The sequence below is a fragment of the Pelodiscus sinensis genome, chromosome 6, assembly GCF_052426305.1.
Source record: "Pelodiscus sinensis isolate ZL-2025 chromosome 6, ASM5242630v1, whole genome shotgun sequence".
Lineage (NCBI taxonomy): Eukaryota > Metazoa > Chordata > Testudines > Trionychidae > Pelodiscus > Pelodiscus sinensis.
Window position 1 is genome coordinate 127,182,351 of NC_143057.1, and position 24,226 is coordinate 127,206,576.

At 54.3% G+C, this 24,226-nt stretch overlaps 1 protein-coding gene across 2 annotated transcripts in view; it reads right to left on the reverse strand.

The window, feature by feature from the left end:
* NOL6 (nucleolar protein 6) overlaps positions 1-24,226 on the reverse strand; it is a 59,771-nt gene that overhangs the window by 17,283 nt on the left and 18,262 nt on the right. For both annotated transcript variants that reach the window (XM_075932774.2, XM_075932773.2), the window contains exons 16-23: positions 21,270-21,410; positions 20,330-20,447; positions 19,977-20,131; positions 17,074-17,237; positions 14,349-14,501; positions 13,538-13,635; positions 11,370-11,494; positions 10,925-11,014 (exon numbers count right to left, since the gene is read on the reverse strand). In XM_075932774.2, the coding sequence (XP_075788889.2) occupies positions 10,925-11,014; positions 11,370-11,494; positions 13,538-13,635; positions 14,349-14,501; positions 17,074-17,237; positions 19,977-20,131; positions 20,330-20,447; positions 21,270-21,410 (1,044 nt within the window). The remainder of the gene's footprint in view (positions 1-10,924; positions 11,015-11,369; positions 11,495-13,537; positions 13,636-14,348; positions 14,502-17,073; positions 17,238-19,976; positions 20,132-20,329; positions 20,448-21,269; positions 21,411-24,226) is intronic.

A 24,226-nucleotide genomic window follows, 5' to 3' on the forward strand; every position in this document is an offset into this window, starting at 1 on the left:
CAGCATCACACAGGCTGTACAGCTCAAACAGGCTCGCCTCTGGAGGGCAGACAAGCCCTTGGTCTGATGAAAGGGGCCAGCCACACACTGCTGCGGCTGTACCAAATGGCAGAGCCAGACAAAAGAGCTTGGCGGGCGGTTCTGGAGAACAGGGCCCTGGCATGACGTGGCTTCTGCAGGAGAGGAGCTGCAAGGGGTTGCCTCTCTCACTTGGCTTCTCCAGCACTGGCAGTCTGCAACCACAGTAGCCTATTCTGCTAATCTCTTTGCGGATGAACAATCCTTTTGATCCACACAGGATACCACCTCCTCCACTCAGGATCTGCTTTTTCTACCTCACGTTCCACTGCCCTGAACTTTCCATCCCACGCCCGTAAATACGTATCACCCACCAACCCTCTTAAAATATGCCCTACAAAGCTCCTTCCACAGAAATCGCAAACTAGCATTTGTTGATTTCCAATCACCTCCAATACTTTTGCCATCAGTTGCGCAGTCTGTCCATGGTGTTTTCAGAATTCTTCTGTGAACACCAGTTAAGTCAAAGGATTGTATTGTCTTTAATGTCCATGTTTCACAGTCATAGTTTGACACAGACCAAAAGCATGTTTAAGGGTCAGAATTCAGTCTTCCGTTTATCTCTCTTCGCCAGATGTTTATTTCTCCAGGGTCTTTTGCTTTTCCTATTCAGCATTCAATCTTCACTGGGATATTGCATGTTTTCCAGGATCGCTGCATAGCACTATGCTTTATGTCCTGTCCACATTCGACTCAAGACCATACTCCCCTGCCATATCTTCTCTACCTTCATCAAGCCTTCTGAATCAGCCAACAGTACGGTCAATCTGCATAGCAAATATTAACCAACCATTTCCATTTATCCGAATACCTCCTTCTAGTTCTTCAAATAATTTCCTAACTCACACACTATCCATGTTGAACAAAGTTGGTGACATTATACAACGTTCTCTCACTCCTCTCTTGATCGCCATTAAGTTTCCATTTTCACCTCCCATTGCAAATTGCTTTCTGACTCCAATATAATTGTTTTATTACTCAGCCTTCATTTCCATCCACCTCTACAGATCTTAATCCGCTGAGAAATTTGTAGTTGTAGATTCTATCCAATGCTTTTTGGAGCACAACGAAACACAAGCACAGGTCGAACCTCCCTAATCCGGCACCCTCTGGACCTGACCAGAACATGGGAGTTTGCCAGACCAAGGCTCTCCTCCCAGCCACCTGCCCCCTCCTGCCTGTATCTCCTGGGCTCCATTCCCTGCCTGTAGGGCTGCTGACTGTGAGCCCCTCTGCCACTAGACTCCAAGCCAACAGCCACTGCTAGGGCTCTCCGATACAGCAGTATCCGTGGTCTGGACCAGAGAGGTTCCGGCAGCCAGGAGAAGAACCAGCTGGGAGCACCCAGACAGCCCTGACCTCCCCTGATCCGACAAACTCCCTTGCTTGGAACTGGTCAGGTCCTGAGGGTGCCGGACCAGGGAGGTTCAACCTGTGCTTGTGTTTCATTGCGTTCCAAAAAGCATTGGATAGAATCTACCACTACAAATTGCTCAGCAGATTAAGATCTGTAGAGGTGGATGGAAATGAAGGCTGAGTAATAAAACTATTATGCTGGCGTCAGAAAGTGATTTGCAATGGGAGGGTGAAAATGGAAACTTAATGGAGATCAAGAGAGGAGTGAGAGAACGTTGTATAATGTCACCAGTTTTCCCCATCTCAGCCGATCCTTCTAATCCGAGCTTCAAGTTCATAATGATGTTTATTGCGTCCTTTCCACATTTAAAGCTGTACTGTTGTTCGCTGATTTGCTTACTGCTCTTGCCTTGTATTCGGTCTTGAGCAACTCGCAAAAGTATCTTAGAGGCCTATGATACTAGGCCATTGGCTCCTAACCTGTGGTCCGCAGACCCCTGGGGGCCCGTGACAGAACAGTAAAGGGTCTGTGGAAAGGTTAGGAAAGAAAAAGAAATGCAAGGATCGGGCCCACCGCCGGACTGGAACTTTCCGCCAGGCGATTCTCGCCCAGAGCTCGCTGTTCGCGACCGGCCGCACACACACTGTCTCCTGCCCTCGGGATGGGATCTTGATACCCCAGGAAGCACCATCCGGCCTCCTGCAGCCAGCTGCACGGCTATGTATGCTACAGCCCTCTCCCCCTCCCAGTCCCGATCCTTACTTTTTTTTTCCCCCCTTTCTTTCTCTCCTCCAGGGCTCCATGTTCGGCCAAGGGCAGAGTGCCAGGGCAGGAGCTGCCTTTGGCCATGAGAGCCCCCTCGCCGTATCCTCCGTGGATAGGCAGGGGCCAGAGAAAGCAGCACGGACCAAGGAATATGCTGGCCGCCACTTCCTGCCGCCCTCCTTGTGGGGGTCCATAAAATGTTAACTGGTTGAAAAGGGGTCCGTATGCTCAAAAAGGTTGGGAACCACGGTTTATTGTTCTGTAGTCTTTGCAGTCCATAGCATTGCTCTTTGGGGGATACGCAATGATGCTGTAAATCTTCACGCCGTTCTGCCATCTCAAACACATCTTCCATAACCTCCGACAGGGCTTTCAATCCTTTATCACCTATGGTGTTCAATATTCCATCACATCCTAGTGGATTTCCATTCTGAAGTCTTTTTATGGCTTCCACGGTTTCTTTATCCGTTACTAACGGGCTTGCTTGGTTGATTTCAAGCTGACATTTTTCAGGCCTACCACCACCTTGTAATTCCTTGATAAAAACAAGTGGCACACGGCTATATCTTTAGGGTCTGTCAAACGTTGTCCATGGATGTCCTCGAGGATCATATAGATCACCTTTCTTTTGTCATTAAAAGCTCTTATTTCTGATACATCTCACTTGATCTTTACCCAATTGTTCAGTTTCTTTGCAGCTCTCATTCACCCATTCAAACTTTGCTAAACTGCATTTATTCTTTATCATTATATTAAAGTCTTTGGTATTCTTCTTCCCTTGTCAGTCTTTGTGATTTAACTTTACTTTTTGACCATCAGAGCAAGGGCTTCATTTTTTCTCACTGAGTTTTTCTTCCCTAGTAACTTCTTCCCAATACGTGGTCCTACAGCTTCCTTTATAGCTCCTTCCAGATATCCCCAAGGCATTTTGTGCGTGGCTTTACTGAGCTGCAGACATTGCTTCAGGGGTTCATTTTAACTCAAAGTCTGTGCACCAGGGATATATTTATTCCCAGCATCAGAAAGAATTTCCATACCAACTGCTAAAGTGAAAAGAAAGCGGAGCAGGCAGTAGGCATGTTAAACGGTTAGCAGGTTAGCTTCCCCCTGCCTGAGTCTTACCGGTATGCTTACCAATTAACTCCGGAGGCAGCTAGCTATGCCTGGCCAGAGCAGCCGGGGCTGGTGGGGTGGACCCTACAGAAACAGCAGGACCAGCAGCGAGACCCTACAGCTGCGGTGGAGCCCCATGGCGGCAGTGGGACCTAGGTTAAAACAGTTAAACGTTTTAACAACCCTCAGGCAGCTAGATAAAAGATTTACTACGTCAGTCTATATATTAGAAGGAAGCTGCCATTTCCAACTGGCCCAAAAGAGTCCTTATTAAAATGAGTTTACAGAACTCTGAAGAGCAGCAGAGAGTTGTGGGGTTTTTTTTTTTTTTTAATAAAATACCTTTTTTAACCAAATAAATCTCCATCTTGTAGTGTTTGCAATCCACACAACAGTGCTGAACCAGAACTCAAAAGGAAAATTCACTAGAAACTTAGACGTAAATGTGAAATGAGTCTATTTTCATTGCCCAACCAAAGAGAAATGCAAAAAGTGAGCTACTAGTATCAAAAATATATTTGACTTTTAAAGTTCTCTTGGCTTTAATATCCTAAGAATATTGTAATATTAGCAGACGCTATAGTTTTCCTGGATTTTCGTTTTCCTTTGCAACGTCGACTGAGATTTTGAAAGCTGTCTTGGGGCTTCAGATACATTTCTTGGTCTGATGTTTATGGTGAGTTTCTTTACATTCCCTAGATTTCTTTGAAAATCTCAGCTATGCATTTTTAATCTGGCTGAGGCCTCGTAAGCAAAACAAGGAATTTCTTACTCTGAGTCCATGAACAGTGCAGTCAACAGTGGAAGTCAACAGTGTTCTGCTGCTTTTTCACACTGGAAGGGCTGAGAAATGAATGGCGGTACCAGCATTGCAGAGCCTGGGAAAGACTCAGACTCTGGGAGCTGTTGTGAGCTCAGTGCTCATGTCAGCTGCTGGATTCGTTTGCTTTAAAACGAATACACTTCCCAGCACCTGCAGCAGTCTGGATTTCACGTCCCAGTTTGATTCGGTTGGCAGTGCCATCTCTCCCAAGGCCATACAGCAGGTCAGCGCTGTTGCTTCATGACAGATTTGTGGGCTCAGGAATTTGCTCTTTTCTCTAGCTACCATTAAAAGCATCTCTGCCCTGAAGTCTTTGGAGTGCCTGCCTGTTGACCTTCACAGGTCCGTATGGCCCATTGGCTAGAGCAAGGAACTTAAGGATCCTAGTATCTGGGCGAGTGAGCGCATCTCTCTGTGCCTCAGTTTAGCCACCTGTAAAAAGGGGATAAAACCTCTCAGGTTGGGAGAGACTTAATTCCTGTTTGCACACTGCTCTGTTATTCGTTCCAATCTACGTAGGCAAGACAGGAGGGAAATGGCGTCACACAGCGGGGAAGAGACTCACTCAACGTCACGCAGAGGGGAAGTGACAGAGCTGGTCCCTGGAATGGGGAGCAGGTTTAAAACTAATAAAAGAACGTTCTTCTTCACACAGCGTGTAGTCAACCTGTGGAACTCCTTGCCAGAGGAGGCTGTGAAGGCTGGGACTATAATAGAGTTTAAAGAGAAGCTAGATAATTTCATGGAGGTTAAGTCCATAAAAGGCTATTAGCCAGGGGATAAAATGGTGTCCCTGGCCTCTGTTTGTCAGAGGCTGGAGAGGGATGGCAGGAGACAAATCACTTGATCATTGTCTTCAGTCCGCCCCCTCTGGGGCACCTGGTGCTGGCCACTGTCAGCAGACAGGATACTGGGCTAGATGGACCTTTGGCCTGACCCAGTACGGCCATTCTTATGTTCTTATGAGTGAACGGGAGGCATGCCAAAGGCTGAACCCGTCCGGCAGGAAAGCCACGGTGCAGCTGAAGAAGACACGGTGATGACGTCCCTCTGGTGACAGATGGCAGCACGGCCCCGCCCTCTCTCCACCCATATCCCCACTTATCACCGCTCCTGTGGTCTTAATACAAACGGTTTGCCCTGCCTCCTCACTAGCCCACATGGGAAGCTCGCCCTGCCTCCTCCCAGTACAGGCCGCCGTGGCCTGCCTCATTGAGGGAGCCAGCCAGGCCAGAGCAGATGGGACCAAGGGCAGCCCGAGAGAGTCAGGCTGGCAGGGAGCCCACGCAGAGGAAGGAAGAGGGGTCACACAAGAGAGAAGCAGGCAAGGCAGCGGAGAGGAGGCAAGGCAATGGCTGTTGCTTTCTCTCAGCTGCACTCCCTGTTGGTAGGGCCTTAGAAACCCCCCCATCCCCAAACGTGGCACTGCAGGTCAGAGCTGGGAGGCGTCCCTTGGGCGGCCATCTTGGAAACCCCACCACTTTCCGACCACGCGTGGAGACAAAGCTCCGCCCTCGTGCCAGGCCTGAGGGGCTCAGGAGCCAAATCGAGCTGGACCACACATCCCGGCAACGCCAGAGTCCCACAAGGCGCAAGGGCGCTGCTGCTGCCTTTCCCACGTCCTGCTTCCAGAGGCCTTTTGTTTTCCAGCTGAGTGGCTGCACATAAAAGCCGACCCACGCCAGAGGCAACCTCCTCATGGAAACAAAGCAGCAGCCAACCAAGGTGGCTCCTGAGGGTTATTCTAGGCAGCTTTCCACTAAGCTCGCCAGGGAGAGACGTCAAAACACATCAAGACCCTGAGAGGGGCCCAGGCGAAGCAGGGAGGAAAGCTACAGAAATACCCAACGGTAGCTGTCAGTCCCTAACCCGGTGGAATGCAAGGCCTCGCCCAAGCTGCTGGGAGCCCGGCCAAGGAACAACTCCACCTGCCTCTGCAGCAACACAGGCCAACCGAGTCACACCCCCAGCTACGCATTGGGTGAGGGGGGGACTAAAAGTGTGTTCAGAGGGGATTATAGATGAAGCACCACTGATAGCTGGAGTCTCGGCTGCCCCCGAGCCTTCCCCTGTTAACGTCGGTGCCCGTCACTCGTGACTTTCTGAAGTTCTCCCTGCTCAAGGTGGAGCGTTCCAGACTTGGCTTCTGCCCCACAGAAAGTCTTTTTGATGTGTGCTTGCAAAAGTTTCAACAAGAACACTGGAACCACTTCCCAGGGGAGGCGGTTACAAGTTCCCTAGTGTAACCCCCCGCCCCCAAACAAACATGTCAGGGGGTCAAACAGCTGCAGTGAGCAGTCTGGCAAGTGTCCTGGCACTACCATTATTATTTTTCCCTGAAGAAAGCTCCCAAATCTACAGAGAAGTTAACAGTAAAGTTTAAAAAAAAAAAGTTTTCAAAAGCAGCCTCTAATTTCGGGCATCTCCAGAGGCCCAATGGCTGATACCTGGGGCCTGATTTGCGTTTACACCTGACATTCACACCGTCAGCAAGCGCCATCGGTAGCTGCGCCGATGCGCAGAATTTCAGAATCTCTGGCCTTGTCCATCTCAAAGCTGAGCACCCAAAATGAAAGAGCCCCAAAAGAACAGGCCTCCTGAAAAACACGCAGGGTCCACGAAGCGCCACGGATTGAGGTAGGAAAGCGACTGGTGTTGGAAACTCAGACATGCCTCTCTCACAAATTAAGGCATGACCCCCCAAGGGTCACCGCTGCCCCCTTGTGGGCGCACACAAATCCTGCAGTCCTTACCTAGGCAGCAGAAGGCATCAGAACACACCTATGCACAACTTGACAGCACAGGCGATAAGATGACAACACACGATTGTCACTGGCACCAATTCCCATGCGTCACATCTCCCACTTTGCTGGGCCAGTCACATGTTAATTTGCACTTAAAGCTTTCCCCCCACCCCTGCCCCTCTTGGTTTCCTATTTTCTGCAGAAGGCAGCTGCCAACTCCCACACTGCCATTCACATGAGTAAGAGGAGCAGGCAAGATTAAACAAAAGCCAGTTTTACAAGAGACTCCTTGGCGCTGCACACTCTCCCCGAGCTGGTTCGAAAAACAAAATGCAAATCAAAGCTTTATCGCACCTTATGAAAACCCAAACCCAACTTGGATTTAGGAGGAGGGTTCCCTGATCTGTTGCTATACCCAGCTCCAAAAAATTGTTCTTTTTTAGTTGTACCACTTGGGTAAAATTAAGCTCAGGTCCTGCAGCTAGGTCCATGCAGACACCTGTGTCTATGCAGACCCTTTGCCTCCCAGCGAGGGTCAGTTTATGGACTCAGGGCCGAAGTCACTGACCATTACCTAGAAGACCAACCTGGCTGGGTATCCATCCTCAGCCATGTGCAACTCATTTATTTTTGCTTTCATATTTAAAAAGCTGGGTGTCTGCCATCTCTCACGGCAAGCTGAAAAAGTGTGAGTGTTCTGCCCAAACAGACCCGTCGCGCCCCAGCTTACAGGGCGTGCCGGGTCATTAACTGCTCCTTGTTTGCACTGCAGCGGTGCACTGAGGTTCCGTCTCTGAGCAAGCCAGGAGCAGCACGAACGTACAGTAACAGACACGCTCCCTGTGCGGAAAAGCTGACGGTCGGAAGCAACAGGCTGGTGGGGGGGGGGGGGTGAAGAGGGACCTCGGGGAAAGAAAACGGCGCCACTCTGGTTTCACTGGGCCACGCGAGAGATTTTTAGAGCCAGTCAGGCCTCACGGCACATCACGCAAAGCCAAACGCTAACGACACTTCAGTAGCTTTACAAATCTTGGCCCAAGGCCACACGGGAGGTGCGTGAGGGAGCTGGAAATTGAAACCAGACCTCCCAAAACGCCACTCCACTCTCTGCACCACGAGGCCAGGCCTCCTCCTAAGCCCTGCTAGCTTCAAAAGAGTGGGGAGGGGGGGTGCTTAGCACCTCCTAGCAGCAGGCCTTGGAAGCCGGCACTCCAGCATCCACACAGCCTTCAAGAGAAACACAACACAACACATCTGGGGCCTGAACCTGTGCACATTTATTTATCAGAGGCCTTCAAGCAGTGCTCCGCTCTGGGCTGCAACGCCAACCAAGTGAAGCCCCACGGAACCCCTGGGCCACTTAGACTCCGAGGCCAATTTTGAAAACGAGACTTCGGCACTGCAGCACCCAGAATTAAGAATCCGGGCCTAGGCTTAGCGCTGGGAGCAGCCTCCTTAGAAGTCACTGAAGGCAACTCATCGTGATCAGAAGCCCAATTTCTTCCTCCCCTCAACATCATCTTGCAGGCTTTTCTCCCTTTATGCCACAACCTCCAAAATATAAGGCATCCTGCTGGGTAAAACTCTGGATAAAGCCCCCTTTAAAAAGCACCTGCAAATTACAATTCCTCTGAAAACAAGAATTCAAGGAACAAGCAGCTGCTAGACCCAGAGATTTTAAAAACAGACCAGCTCTGGAAACGGAAGAGGGGGGAGGTAACCCAAGGAGGTCAGCCAGCCAAGGACTGCAGGGTAGGGATAAGGGCAGCCAAGTGAGCATCAGGTGTTAATGCTAATCCGAACGGGCTGTGATGTGGAATAAACCAGAAGGCTCAGACATACTCGAATGGAAAGAAATGCTGGGGGTGGAATAAGTGCTACTATCGGATGAAGAGGACGGAGGCAATGATTCAAGGTGGCTAAGAGACCGAACCACCTTCTCGATCTACACCAAGGAATCAAATGACAGATATCGCTAAGACAAGCAGAGAGTCCTTATAAAAAATATCTCCAATTCCCCAGGCCGTGCCGGAGGTGCCTGCTCGGGTTTCAACTGGGATCTCGTCACCAAGGGAAGTTAACCGGATGGGGGCCACAGATCCTCTTATCTGCTCTCTGGTAAGAGCTAAGAGACATGCACCCTACGAGAACAAGCAAACAAAGGTGTCACACCACGGAGGGTTCTATCGGAGGAACCACAAACAGTAGCAGGGTAAAAACAGAAAAAAAAAGACTCAGAACGAGGGATGCTGAATAGCGGTTCGTAAGCTAATCGAGTAGTCGATGGAATTTCCAACGACTCCTCGATTAGTCGATAAGGGGGCTCACTGCAGCTCTTTTAAGCTGGCTCCCACTAGCACCACCTCCTGCACCAAGGCATGTGACTCTCAGATCTCCCTAGAGTTTCTGTTGTTCTGACCTCAAAATACACCCATCCCATGGTGGGGGGGCGCCCCAGACTTGCAGGTTAAGTAGGGCCCAGCAGGACCGGGACGTGTTTAGGAGACCTCCAAGGGACACGATTTCTGCCGAAAGTGACATCGGATGTTGAGCGAGGGGCGTGCCTCCTTATGAGTCAGTCCCAGACAAATGCCCCAGCCTGGTTTTAAGGGTTGCTACTTTTCCTGCTGACAGGTTAAAATTTGAGACTCATTAGCTCCAATGTTTTGGTCACGTTCCTTCTCCAGTCATTACATTCACCCTCCCTGAATTCCCCCTGCAAGCTCAGAGAGATGCGCCTGTTCTGAACGGCGGGGGCACGTTGCTGCGCTCCAATGTTAAACTGCTGCCACGCTGCACCCCAGAGGTGGCCGCACGTCAAGGTTGGAAGAAGCAATTCTTTATGGCCCACGCCTACCACACAGGAAGGCTGGTGGCTTAACCCTCTGGGCAACATTACGCACCCCAGCCATGGCAGAGAACAGCTGCGGAGGAGCACGACTGACCCCCCGTGGCTTTGGCCTAGCGTGAAGAGTCTTTCACATACAGAACAGCTGGACTGACTGTATCAGCGCCTGGGCTTTCCCAGAAGCGTGTCTGCCCTCTTCTGGGCTCTTCGGCGTACAGCCATTCCCAGAGCGGTTCTTTTCAAAGTACAGCCCCGGTCCCGCTCCGTGCTGCTCAGGAACTTAGACAGGCAGCAGGAGAGGAGCAGCAGAGGCCGGGCGGGAGCGAAGAGAAATTCAAGACAGATTTTCCTACACAAACGGCCTTTTCCTAGAAATGATTTGGGGAGGGGGGCTAAATATTGTTGATATTTTTAGGGTTTTTCCTCCCTCCCCCCCCACCGTACGCCATGGCACCCAATGAAACGAACAGGCAGCAGGTTCCAAACAAACTTAAGGAACTTCGCCGCACCAGGGGTGCGCAACCTTTTTCCCAGCCGACCCCCGGGGGCAGCGGGGGAAAGCCTTGAAATGCCGCCCGCTCGCCTGCCACACCAGGGAAAAAATGGCAGCTGGCCCGGCACTGCGACCCCCGCAGAAGATAGCCGCAACCCCTAACGGGGTCACGACCCAGAGGCTGCACACCGCTGTGCCGCACAACGCACAGCCCACCTGTGGAACGTGTTCGTGGAGGGTAGGGATGCAACCCCAGGCTTTGACTGCCAGAAGCGGAGACTGGACGACAGGCCACTCTCATAAAGCATAGGGAAGGGACACAGGCCCTAACCCCAGCTGCAGAAACAGCTAGAGGCCACTCACCCCTCTGCAGTCCTTATGGGGCAGAGCTGGGGCTCAGTGCAAGGGGGAGGAGGAAGAGTCGCATGGCTGCCACCAATACAGAACCCCAGAGGCAGTGCAGGTGTAACCACCACCGGATGGATTTGAACCTGGGACCTCTGGAGCGGAGTATAGGGGCCTCTACCCTCTGAGCTAAAAGCCAGGAAGCTCCCAGCCCCTGCTGTAGAGGTCTCTTGGTCTTAACTGTTGCTGTGGTCTAGGTCCCACTTGCATTGCTCAGCCCCCACACTAGGTGTGTGGGTGTAACAGGCAGCTCCCTTCCCCAGCACCACTCCACAGGCTCGCTCTGCTCCGGAGTTACCTTCACCTCCTGGCTCCCGAGCGGGTCCATGAGCTGCTCCTCCAAGGCCCGGAGTGATTCCAGCGCCAGCACCAGAAGGCGCTGCAGGATCTGGGAGGGGCAGAGAGCCAGAGGGTAGGACCAAGGAGCATATCACAGCCCCCTGCGCTGTGGGGGGACACCTCGCTAGCTGAGGGGGGAGGGGGAGCACCCAGCGAGACACTTGGGCCTCAGCCAGACAAGAGAGAGGATTGGGGGGGGAAGAGGGTGCAAGCGAGGGGAGGGAAGAGACTGCACAATGCCTGTGCCCAGCTACAAGGTGCGTCTGGAACAACGCTGACAGAGGAGGGGATGAGATGGGACCAGTTCAGGGCGGGAGATCTGAGGGGGAGCAGAAGTCACCCATGGGGGGGGGGGCTTCTAGCCCCCAAGTGCAGTGGGGGGCGGAGACTCCAGCCTCTCTCACCTGCGCAGAAGGCCGCTCTTTGGTCCACACCGAGCTCCGCTTGTCTCTGGGGGTGGCGATGAACATGACGGGGAGGTGAGGCCGGGCAGCCACAAACTCGTTCCTGATCTCGGCATAATCTGCCTCTGGGGAACGGAGCCAAAGCCAGGGTCAGAAACCCTGCCCCTCACCTCTGTCCACACCCAGCACAGTCAGCGGGGGGGTCCCCTCTGGAACCGAACCCCAGAACCCCGGACTGGCCAGGACCTCCCCGGTCATGGAATCCAGTCCTGTGCTATCTCCGGCAACCTAGACCCACAATCCCCTGCGTAAACCTACTAAGCTGCATGGTAAGTCCTGGGAGAGTCCAGAACCTCCCTCCTCCAGCATTTCCTCCTCATTTCCAGCAGAAACTGACCCTGAGCCAGTCTGTTCCCCTTAGATCTTGGGCCAACATCACCCTTTAGCTTCTGCAGCTCTTCCTCCGCCCCGAAGCTGGCCCCCTTCCCCGTGTATTTACAGAGAGCAACTGGACCCCAGTGTTCCCCAGAGGCTGAGCAATGGGCGGCCACCCAGGAGAGATTCAGGTGCCGCCCAGCTAATTAGCGGAGTGCCCACAGCCGGCAGCCTGTATTTCTTCTGGTGGTGCACATCTGCACATGCCTGAGTGCTCATAAAATTTATTCTGTGCACGGATGGAAAAAAAAATAGAGGGAGCCTTGCCAGACCCCTCCAGGCCTTTGTCTTGCTGAGCTAAATGAGCCAAACTCCCCTTGTAAGCCAGGCCCTGGAGCACGGGTGTTCAGAACAGGTCAGCGCACACAAAGTCGGCACCCAAAGTGTGGAAGCAGAACGAGGGGACTGGTAGAATAGGGAGCAGCACACGAAGCCCACAGACCAATCCTGGCCAAGATGCTGCCCCCAGCCTGGCTCCAAGGTCACTCGCCACCTGTCTGAAGTTCGGGATTTGCACACCATTGCTGCGCACTAGTGCTGGAATCTCCGGTACCGCTGACCCCACCATCGGCGTCGGATGCCCCATAGCTATCTCTGACGCCAGCTGAAATAGCTTCAGAAAGCTCCAGCTTCCCCTTTGCTTATGACGACGAGATGGCTACCCCCGAGACCCGAGTGGAGACGGGCCTAGGAAACTTGCTAAGCAATAAAATGCAAAGAACCTCCCTTGCCCGGCCCCCAAACACCGCAGAGATTAAGACATTCAAGCCCACAAAGGAAATCTAGCCCAAGCGCCCGGCTCTTTGAATGGGAGAGAATGTGCCACTCTGGCTCCCACCTAACCACTCTGCCTGGGAAGCTGTTCCCAGCTGTGCCTTCAGCTCCCACCTTCACACTGGCCCAGATCAGCCGCGGCTGAAGGGCAGCTTCTCCCAGGTTGGGGGCTGCAGTGACAGCAGGGGTCTCAATTGGGTTCTTAGCAAGGGAGCTACTTCCACCCTCGAAATGGCCAACCCAACCCGCCTCTGAACAGGGAAAGGCCAGGGGCTTGCTCCTCTTCCCACACATACAGAGATTGACCGAAGAGTCTTTGGAGGGGGTGTGACTGAGGTAAGGAGACCTTAAGGCAGGGCAGTATGCAGGCTTATAGACTCTATATGGAGATATACCTATCTCATAGAGCTGTAAGGGACCTTGAAAGGTCATTGAGTCCAGTCCCCTGCCCTCACAGCACCATCCCTGACAGATCTGCCCCAGATCCCTAAATGACCCCTTCAAGGATTGAGCTCACAGCCCTGGGCTTAGCAGGCCAATGCTCAAACCGCTGAGCTATTCCCTCCCCCCACACAGCCCTCAATGCACCTCTCTCCTGACATGGAGAGGCCCCCCATGGATAAATCGCCAACCGCGACAGTCATTCTCCTCTCACCTGTCCACGAGAAGCGAGGCCCCATCGCGCCTATTCCACACAGCCTGCCCACCAGCCACAAGAGAGGCAGGCTGGCGGGGTCAGAGAGGGCCCCACGACCTTGTGGTAGAAGGTTCCACAGGCCCAGTTACCAACCCACGTCGCCAGTCCCCACACCCAGCGCCACCTATCGACAGTGCCACGGGCAGGGCCCTCCCTGAGAACAAGGCCGGGCAGGGTCTGCCGGCGTCGCTCGTCTCCTCAGGGCCGCGCCCGAGCGAAGGGCAGCCGGGATGCACCGCGCCGTGGGCCGCCCTCGACTCACCGTTGAGGTCGCCGTTCAGGTTAACGATGAGGGGGCTGTTCTTCCAGTCGAAGGCAGTCAGCAGATGGAGGAAGCGAAGGAAGGCCACCTGCGGGGAGCTGCGGGCAAGACAGAAACCACTGTCACGGGGAGAGACTGCTCCACCCGCCCAGAGACGAGCGCCGGGCCCGGCCGCGGTACCTCAACGAGCCCAGCTCTGCAGAGCCCTACAGGAAGCACCAGCAAGGGGAGCTAGGAAGGAGCCGCCTCACGGCCAGGGACTGTGGATGTTTCGGCCTCTCTGGGACCATTAAAGGGACCGTTCGCTAAGGTCTGGTGGGAGCTTCTCCCCGGTCACGTCCCTGCAACTCAAAACAAAGGATGGGACAAAGCGTTCTCCTCAGGCCTTCCCGTCGCCCGTGTCTGCCTCACCCACAGAGGGGCAGTTCTGTCTAGTGGTTACAGCAGAAGGGCTGGAGTGAGCCACTCTTCTAGGGGTCAGCAAGGGAAAGGTCTCATAGCCCATGGTGGCTCTGGACCAGCTTCTCAGGACTCAACTGGTCCTAACTGCGCTTCATTAACAAGCCATTTTAGTGACCGTGGGCCTGACCGGGGCAGGAACCAAGCCCAGCCCCTCCCCCGTGCCAGGGAAGACACCAAGCCCAGCCCCACTCCCCGTGCCCGGAGCAAACACCAAGCCCCACTGACCAGCCACCTCCCTCCCCGTGCCCAGGGCAGACACCAAGCCCAGCCCTCAGGTCCTCCACCTAAAGCGGCCAGTGACACAGCGACCAGTGACCAGGCGGCGAGGCCAAGGATCCCTGGCGCTCACCTCGGCGGGGTGAAAGGCGCGGGGTGCAGGAACAGAGAGGCCGCCAGCAGGTCCACGCACTCGTCCGAGAGGCTGTCACTCAGCAGCTGGGCGCGGGCCCAGCGCTTGGCTAGCCGGGAGGCGCCGCCGAAGGCCGGGTGTTGCTGCTGCAGCCTGCAGAGAGAAAAGCAGCAGCCATTAAAAGGCAGAGCACTGCCTCAATAGCCCAGCCACCCCCATGGCCCCTGAGTGCACAGCTGTGAATGGATGGGGCAGTTGCTGCCAGCACTGGATTTGCAGGGGTTCCCTGGAGCGGGAAGGGGGAACGGGTCGGTCTCCCGCCCTCCGCAGTCTGGCTCCTGCCACTGCTGTTAGTCTCTGGGTAGCAAAGTGTCTAGACCCACCCGTCACCTTCACTGGAGGGGAAGGGAGCAGAAAGCTGCCAGCCACTTCCCTACCCATAACGCACCCCTCTCCCTTCCCTGCCCTCCCACAGGGCTCTGCCCATCCCTTACAGACGGGAGGAGCTGAAAGGGTCGGTTCTGCTTTGGGCAGGGAGCTTGACTCGATGACTCCTGAGATCTCTTCCCACCCTGGGATTCTATGATTCGAAGACCAGTTCCCTACTGAGACACTGAGCCATCAGCAACCAACAGGCTGAATAACCCAAGTGCTACCTTTCTAGACATAGCAATACCATATGTAAATGAGAATTAAGTTCATTCTCCATAAGGAATGGCCCTCTAAAAACCGGGACCCTCTGCTTTGGCAGCATCCGCAGTCTGGCGGGACCACACATGCTCCAGGGCCAGAGAGCTCCAGAGGTTGGGAGGCAAGAGGATCTGTAGCCAGGAACCCTGCCGGGGCCAGAAACCCTAGCGAGGCCAGTGGCCCGCGTGGGATCAGCATCAGCCTGGAGGGTTGGCGGCAGCTGGGGCTGGGAGCCAGGAAGGGGGACCCGAATTGACCTCCGCGGGTCCAACCTGCACTAGCTAATGAAGGCTTGTTGGATAGAGTTGAGCTTTGAGATGCAAACTTGCATTGCTAGAGAATTAGCGGTAAATACTAAAAAGGTGTTTCTTTATATCTTGTTAGAGGTGAACAATGTAACCAAAAGGTTCCCGGTTGTTACCATGTTCTATTGCGAGTGGTGAAAGGAATATTAACATTCAACGGGAACTCGGTTGCAATAGTGTGGGTGTCTATGCTTCCCTTTGAAGTCTGTAGCAGTCTGTCTAGAACAGCTTAATAGAAAATTACTTTCCGCTGATGAATGCAACTAGTTACCTGGGTATACACAAGAAACAGGAGGGTTTTTTCTTGAAAAGCCACACGGCTTCCCCCAGGAAATGCTTGTGGTCACGGGGCTATCGGTAGCCTGCCAGAGATCTATAAAATCTCTCTCTCAGATCTGCTGACACTTCAACAAGGGACACTTGAGTCATGCCATTGCAGTCTCCCGCTCCAGTCTGGATTTCACTGCTAATTCTCATGGAAGAATCGGGACCAACCCACAATGTGGACTGCACATTTTGAACTATGGCTGGTGTGACAGGGTGTTGCCCTGCCCTGGCCCTTTAAGGGACCAAGGAGCTGGAGGGAGGAGAGCCCAGCCGAGGGCTAGAAGAACAGCTCCTGGGAGGAGAGCGAGCGACCTACCTGCTGCTCTGGAGGAGACCTGATGGCCAGGGAAGAAGGAGGGTCCCTGGAGGAGGGAAGGACTGAGGAGGCTCAGGCAGGAGGAACCCAGGCTACACGCCGGAGGCCCAGTGCTGCATAGGAGGCAGCCATGAAGGGCTTGGGTGAGCATAGGAGGCAGCCACAGCTGCACAGGAGGCAGCTGCAGTAGGCTGGGGGAGGCTGAGCCAGGGAAGCCCCAGGCCATAAGTCCGGGAGGCAACCAGGAAGGCAGAAGCAAGCCTGTGGCCAGGGAGTAGGGGCCTAGAGGTCCTGCGGCCTGCCCAGAGGGGCTGTTAAGGGGTTGGCAGAAGACCTGAGGCCAGGATGGTACGAGGGGAGCTAGGAGTCCCCGAGAGAAAGAACTGGGGGTCCCCGGGAGTAAAGAGGACCCTGAAATATAACAACATGGACTCTCCCCCCGAAGGGGGGTGCGGACGAACTGTGCGGAACAGCCGGCTACTTCCCTCCCAGGAGGCCACCCAGGAAGGAAGAGCCGGGCGAAAAGGAAAAGTGCATGAACCCGCTACACCTGACAAAGAGTCTGAAAAGCAGTTTTCGCAACTCAGCGGCTCCTCAGCCCTACTCTGACCAGCTAAGAGCGCTAGTTGTATCTGTAGCGTGTAGTGATCTTTTAACCACAATACACAATCCTTTTTTAAAAAGGAATCTTAGTTAATAACAATTGGCTGTAAGCATCCCTTTGGGTAATATCTTCACTATCCACGGACTTGGGAGATAATGTCTGTGATCCCTTCGACCCAGTAGAAGGCTTTATATACAAGGAACAAGATTTTCAGTAATCTTCACTGTATTAGACTTGCCTGTTTGGGTGGGAGAGCTGGGTTGCTTTAAGGAAGCTGTGTTTTTGGCGTCTGGGTAAGGAAGCCATTTACTGCTGGCTTGGTGAATCGAATGATTAGAAATCACCATCAGTTCTGGGGAATGTCTGCCCCATTCTTTGCAGTTTGCCCTGGTTAAGCAAACTCAGCCGGCTCCTCCAGGCCCCAAGGGACACACCTACCCACAATGCACTGCTCTCCCCTGTGGGGCACACCCCCTTCCTTACCCATGCAAAGAGCTGGTCAGATAGGGCAGGTGGAGCGTCTCCAACTCAAGCTGCCGAGACTCCTCTGTGTCCCGATACTTCAGCATCCCCTCCGGCGTGACCACCTCCTTCAGGATCTGGGGTTCCCTGTGATAGGCCACTTGGAGACGGAACACGTAGCCATCCTGAGAGAGAGGGTGGGAGAGTGAGCCATGGGGGGGCAGGAGCCCAGAGCCCCCATGCAACGTACAAAAGCTGTGCACTGAACTTGGCTACAGCCGGAGCCAAGGTGCCTTTCCCTCAGACGCCTGTACCCCAAGGCAAGGATGCAGTAGAGAAAGTGGGGGAGGGATAGCTCAGTGGTTTGAGCATTGGCCTGCTAAGCCCAGGGTTGTGAGTTCAATCCTTGAGGGAGCCATTTAGGAATCTGGGGCAAATCAGTCAGGGATGGTACTTGGTCCTGCCGTGAGGGCAGGGGACTAGACTCAATGTCCTTTCCAGTTCTATGAGGGTATGTCCACACTTGCACCTTCTTTTGAGAGAGGGATGCAAATGAAGAGATTCGAAATTGCAAATGAAGCCGGGATTTAAATATCCCGCACTTAATTCGCATATTCATATTATGGCGCTATTTCAAAATAACAGTGTTAAGATGCGGTTATTTCAAGAAAAAACCCTCTTCTTGAAATAACTGGTAAACCTCATTGTATAAGGAATAAGTTATTTCGGGAGAAGGATTTTCTCTTGAAATAACTGCGTCTTAACAGTGTCTGTTATTTTGAAATAACACCATAATGAAAATATGCAAATGAAGCACAGGATAGTTAAATCCCAGCTTCATTTGCAATTTCAAATCTCTTCGTTTGCATCCCTCTCTCAAAAGCGGGTGCAAGTGTAGATATAGCTTGAGAGAGGTATATCTCCATATATTTAAATTTAAAATATTTAAATAGTAACTAGAGCAGGGGTGGGCAGTAATTTTCGCCGGGGGGTGGTGGCACTCCACGAATTTGGTAAGCAGTCAGGGCCCAGACATTTCTTATTAACGAAATGAAGTCATCATCTATTGCAGGGCTGTGCATGATACGGGCTGCGGGCCGGATTTGGCTTGCCTAAGAATTTGATCCGGCCTGCAAACCACCTCTCGTTGCTCACGATTTATGTCCTGCTGCTGGTGCCACAGAACTTCCTGGAGGTGGAAAATGTCCAGGAAAGGCACCGGCAGCAGGACAGAAACAGTGAGCAGCCAGGGGCAGTCTGTGGGCCAGGAACAAATGGTTAGGCGGGCCGGCTCTTGCCCAGTCCTGAACCAGAGGTTCTTGGAGATGCGTGGCCCGCCTCCGTCCTCCACGGTGCGTACAAATGTGCTCCGTGCGCCCAGAGCTGGAGAATTCTGTCAGGGTTTGCACACGCCTGGCTCATCTCTCTCCCCTTGGTTGGAGGCATAAAGGTGGGGTGGCTGACCACCCCTCCAGGTCCTCCTCCGCCACCAAGCCACAGAAAATCGGAAGCAGAGAGGAAGGAGCAGACCCGCTGGGTGGGTGGGTGCTCTGGGGCTGGTGCACCGCGGGGAAAAATGGTGGGTGCGGAGTAGGGAAGCAAAATGTCGTTTAGTTAACTGGTTAAACATTATGTTTCACTGGTTAACTGCTTAAATGGGGGGAAGGGTCTTCTCCAGCCTCCCACCACTCCCGATTCACCATCACCCATAAGCTTCGCCCGTTAAAGGGGAGGCGGATCGGTTAACCACGAACAGGCCTTGTGCTGGACACAGCGGCAGCCCCCCATGCCCGCCGATGGGCCCCTTCCTCACACCCCACGGATGCCCCTCCTTCCTCACCTCGCAAGCAGTCCGAAGGCTCTGGGAGAGGGAGGAACCGGAAGGGGGAAGGAAAGTTCTCTCAGGAGGAGTGTGTCAGCTCTTCCTGGAGCAAGGGGGGGACCCGTCTGCCCAACCCACCAGAACCAGTGGAGACCGTCTGTGCCTCTGCCAGGGAAGACCTGGATGGTACTGCAGGTGACCAGTGCTCCCGGTGATCTCTCTTTGGTAGGTGGCAGGGAAGTACTGATGCTGCCGGATCACCATCGGGTGCCAATGGGACTCCAAGACTTGTGGGCTTTCTGCTCACACTCCTAAGACTTAGCAGGTCCGAAGTTTTCTTGGGCTGGGCTTAGGGACTTGCTCGGTTTAGGCAGGGCTGAATCAGACTTTCTGCCTCCAAATCCACTTTGAAGGTGGCTTAGTCTCAATGCTCCCTGCTGCCTGAGAAAGCAAGGAGTGCTCATCCCCATCGGGGTTGAGTCCGGTTGACATACGAGGGGGCTGCCCCAGACTGGGTCTGATCAGTCCTGCGCATAGCCCAGCCCCCAAAAAAGGGTAAGGAGAGCTCCCCAAGAGGAAACTTCTGACAATGGAGGTTATGATCACAACCAACGTACCCTCGAATCTTTTCCGTCCATGTGAGGAATAATTTTATGTACACCAAGGCATGTGCGGATGTGCACCACCAGTAGAAACAAACCCAGCTGTGGGTGCTTTGCTAATCAGCTGGGCAGCATTGGACTCTCCCAAGCGGGTGCCCAAGCGCTCAGCTTACAGGGAACGCTGATCGTGACCGTGCAGTAGAACAAGCTGAGCCAGAGCACACGTGTGGACCAACAGATGCTGCTTCCGGCATTCTCCAGCTCCAGATGCCCATGGTGGAACACACCTAGGGACCAGCCTTCCAAGGAAAAGAGCTGCAAGCCAGCCGCACACCTGGTGGCCCCTGCGACCCGCCAGCCAGAAACCTGGCTCCATGGCCAGCAGTGCCAGGAACTGTACCCCCCCCTCCCTTTGGCACAAAAGATTCTTGGCTCCTGAAACCAGACCAGAGCAGGATCCCTGACCCCCCGTCCCCCCGGCCCAGATCCCTTGCCCGTACCTTGTACACGTCGGTGTGGGTGGCCGCCGGCCGGCAGAGGAGATGGTGCTGCTGACGGAGGATCTCGGCCAGCCGGAGGTGGAAAGCGGCTTTGACGCGTTTGATGGCTTCTTTGTCCTGTGGCCACTGGCCACTCCCCTCTATGTGGCACACCACTGACGGGTTAAAGTGGCAACAAGAACTCGGTGAGCCCAGGCCCGCAGGGAGAGACCGGGCCACGACATGCGGGGACGGGTCGCTCGCTGGCTACAGCCAGGACTCCCAGGTTTGGTTCCCAGCCCTGACGCAGATGCAGGACTCTGCATGTAACCGCGGGCAAGTCTTTTCCCTGCCTTGTGCTTCAGTTTACCTACCTTTCATTGGGGCTATATACGCCGGGCAGGGCTTCTCAGGCAAAGGGAGCAGCGACTCCTTATCCTTGAGCCTCGCGTGGTACGAATAATCCGGTTTCATGGGGGTTGGAGGGAAGACCTAGGAGACAGGCAGACTGGCGCTTCACGGGGTGATACTGGGAAAAGCGGGGGGCACACAGCCAGGAGACAGGTCCCTCCCAGGCTCATATCTAGCCAGCGAGAGCACCGCCACGCAAGCAGCCTTGCGCACGACACTGGCACCTCAGCTTGCCCCAGGGCACGGGTGGGATGTCGCCTGGGGAAGCCGCCCAGAAACAGGGTGGCAGATGAGAAACCTCTGGCTCCGCTCCTCCAGGGCAGCTCCTGGGGTGCTCGGGCGCAAGCGTACGTGCAGCACCCAACGGAGCAGAGCCCTCTCCCTGACAGGGCCGTGAGAACTGCTGCAGAACAAATTACAGGGCCAGAAGACGATCCGCTCCCCCAGGCAAGTCACAGAACAATTCCCACCGTCGCCAAGGGGCTGGAGCGCCAAGCCCTGCGGCGCCACCAGGCAAGGGCTGGCTTGGGGCCTAGTGCTCCCCACAGCCGCATGCGAGACCCACGCTGGCCTCCCGAGCCAGCTCTTCCGCTCACTGCGACAGGCCCAGGCAGTGCTGCGAAGGCTGGGGCTCAGCCCCTAGGCAGAAGGGGACCAAGCGCTGCTCCCTGGCCAGGCTGGGTCTGAAGCAACAGCTGCAGCCTCCGGCCCCTTCCAGTACCTCAGAGCAGCCATTCCCGGCCCCCAGCCTGCCACTGCCGGCTCCAAGCTTCATTACATTTGGCGCCTCGCCATTGGCGGGACGTTACCCAGGCCACCCTCCGGGCAGGGGGGGGGGGGGGGGGAAGCGACAGAGACATTCCCATTGCTCACGCTCCCCCCTCCCAGATCCATTAGACTCACGTCCGTGTATCTGAGGGCCGGGTGCGTCCCCTGCACAGCCGTCACCGTCAGCGGCAGCCCCTCCAGGTTCCACAGCTTGCGGCTCAAGTCGTCGTAGGAGCGGACGATGCTGACCATGGCCTCCTCCCCAGACCCTGCAGGCTGAGAGCACCCCAGCGGGTCAGGTGGCAAGGCTCAGGTGTAACTGTCCCCGCCCCCACCCACCAGGCAGGTATGCCCCATCACATCTGGGAGGAATACAAGGAGCCAGGAGCAGCGCTGCCGTGTCCCACCCCAGAAGTGGCTGCTTTTCAGAGGTGGGGGGAGCGCTCCCTAGAAAAGGACGAAAGGCAGCACAAAGATTTCTACTGCAGGCATTCAGGGAGAAGCGGAGGCAAGCAGCAAGGCTGAGAAATCCGCCGCCCCCACAGGAGGAAGCAGCAGTGGAGAGCAAATTAGATATGTTAATGGCAACGCAGCACAGGTGCAAATGAAGGAAAAGCTGCCAGGGGAAGGCACTGGACCCTGGAGAAGGGAGGCAGCGGCCCATTCCGCCGCACCGTTCAGCGGTTGCACTCCGTTCCGGGTACCACGTCTCTGGAGAGAGCCGCTAAGAGGGTGCTACTCAGAGAAAAGAAACATACAATGAGCGGGCTGAAGGTTGAGAGGGAGAAGGCTCCAGCCTGGCTAAGCAATGACGAACGGGACAGTTATCTGCAGACTGTGACGCTGAGACGGGAGAGGAAGCAGAGGGGGCGCCTACGTAGCCCAGTGGCAGGACACAGTCAGCACAGAGGAGGGAGGGGTTTCTATCCCTCCCCTAGCACCTAAAACAAAGGGAATGGAGGCAGATTTCAAAAGAGCAGCGCAGAGGCAAACACACACAGCTGCACGATGTCTGAGTTTATGGGGAGCAGCAGCGCCCTCTGCAGGTTTGAGTTGGCAATTGCAGCGCAACGTCTTTAAGAAGAGGATCCAACCCAAGCTAGCAGGACAGTCTGTTTCCTTCTCATTGCCCAACGTTCCCAAAATCCCCGGCACGCTGGAGACATGCTAACAAGCAAACCAGAGCCACAGCCTCCGAGGGTTTGTCTCCACTGCAGCACTAGTCTCAGAGCTCGAGCTCGCAGGCTGCGGGGCTCTGACGCATGGAGGAGACGCTCGGGCCGGAGACCAGGCTCCGAGACCCTCCCCTCTTCGCAGCTCAAGTGCCTACAAGGCAACAGTTAGCTCCATAGCCCGAGCCAGCTAAGGGTCTCTTATCACAATGTAGATGTGCCCAGGCTTGAAGGCCATGTTAAACAGGAACCACAGGCCTGGGTTAAGCAACAGGTCATCTTATCAGTACCTTCCAGCCTTATTGGCTAGGAAACCCTGCACCTCAAGACCCTTCCTGCCCTTGTTCCCAGGCTCAGCATGGCTTCCTTCCACTTGGTTGCTAGGGGCAGCACTCAGAGACAAGAGGTACTGGAGCGCCTGTGCACAACCCTCGCAGCTCCTCAACTCCAGGCCCCAGAACGTGAGAGCTATTCTCTACCCTGGCACTAGCCTGGCCCCTGCTACAGATGGAGGACATACAGACTGGGCCACAGAACAGGTCTCGGGGCTTGTGGCTCCCAGGTTGTGGAGTAGGTCTCTGTCCAGCGCCACCCATCCCAACCAAAGCTGATCCAAGTGGACTCTGGATGAGGCAGAGGAATACACCGTCCGGTTATCGGGTGACAAAGTCGACCCGCTTAATGCCAGTTTCAAGCCTCCTCTTCACACAGGACACAGCTTACGTGGGGGATAATGTTAGCAGAGCCAGAGAGCCACCCCCAAAGAGAACGAAAAGGGCAACACGCAGCCCTCTCAGCGCTACAACTCCTGACACTGAAAAGCATCAAGCCACTTGGAGACGTTTTCAGGCCGGCAGAGACGACTGCAGGCCAGGGACAGAGTCTAAGGAACCCCCCGAATGAGCCCATGGGAGATACGTAAGGCTAAGATTTTAATAAGAATCAGGGACACGTCACGGGCGACCAACGGAAATTCAGAAGCCGACAACCAGTCCCTCACTCTGACTAAAAATAACTGACAAAATGAAGCCCCTTGGGCAGCCGGGGGCAACTAAGAGTTGCAGGGACCTTCACTGGCTGACAGCTCCCACCCCACCGCCCTGCAGCTGAAGCAGAACATGTCACCGATTCTGGGACTTCCAGAGACCTCCATGACCTCCGTGACCATCTCTTAGCATTAAGGTTAACAGCCACAGGCCGTGCAGATCTGCTTTGGATTATGGGTGTTAGAGATGGGTCCCATTCAAATCATCCCCCAGGGTCACAGCAAGACTGTTTCCTACTGCGCTTTTATAGGTTTTATGGTGAGCAGCGGGGCCAGGTGAAAGTTTTCCACCTAAACTATTTTCCAACAGAAAATCTGATTTTTGATTAAGGGACTTTTTTTTATAAAAAGTATCTGCTTTCTATGGAAAATTTTGATTAAAAAAATGCCCCCAACCCAAGTTATTTTGTTTAAAACCCTGAGCTACTTCTGTTTAGAGCAAGAGTTGGGTGCCTCCTGGGAGTTGTCATTTGGTTTCCTCATGTTCCTAGTCTCCTCTAGGGGCTGGACTCCCCACACTGGGCTATACTGCCCCAGGACTCACATGATGAGGGGAGAATGTGGAGCATCATGGGAAATGTAGTCCCACCACAGACCTAGGCCTACAGAAGAAAATGGGAGTACGAGGAATCCAAACTACAACTCCCCTGAGGCAAAGCAGCAGCATTTTCCAATTGAAATATTTCTGGTTTTGACTGAAGTATTTCTGCTTTGAATTTTTCACCGAAGACACTTTTCTGTGGAGCAAATGGGTTTGCTTGGTGGAAAAGCCACACCAGCCTTCCCTGTGGTAATACATCGGTCCCACCAACCCAGGCCGGCCATGGCTCCAGAAAGAGAAGAGCCCAGTTGCTGGAGCCAAGCAGTGCTAGTCT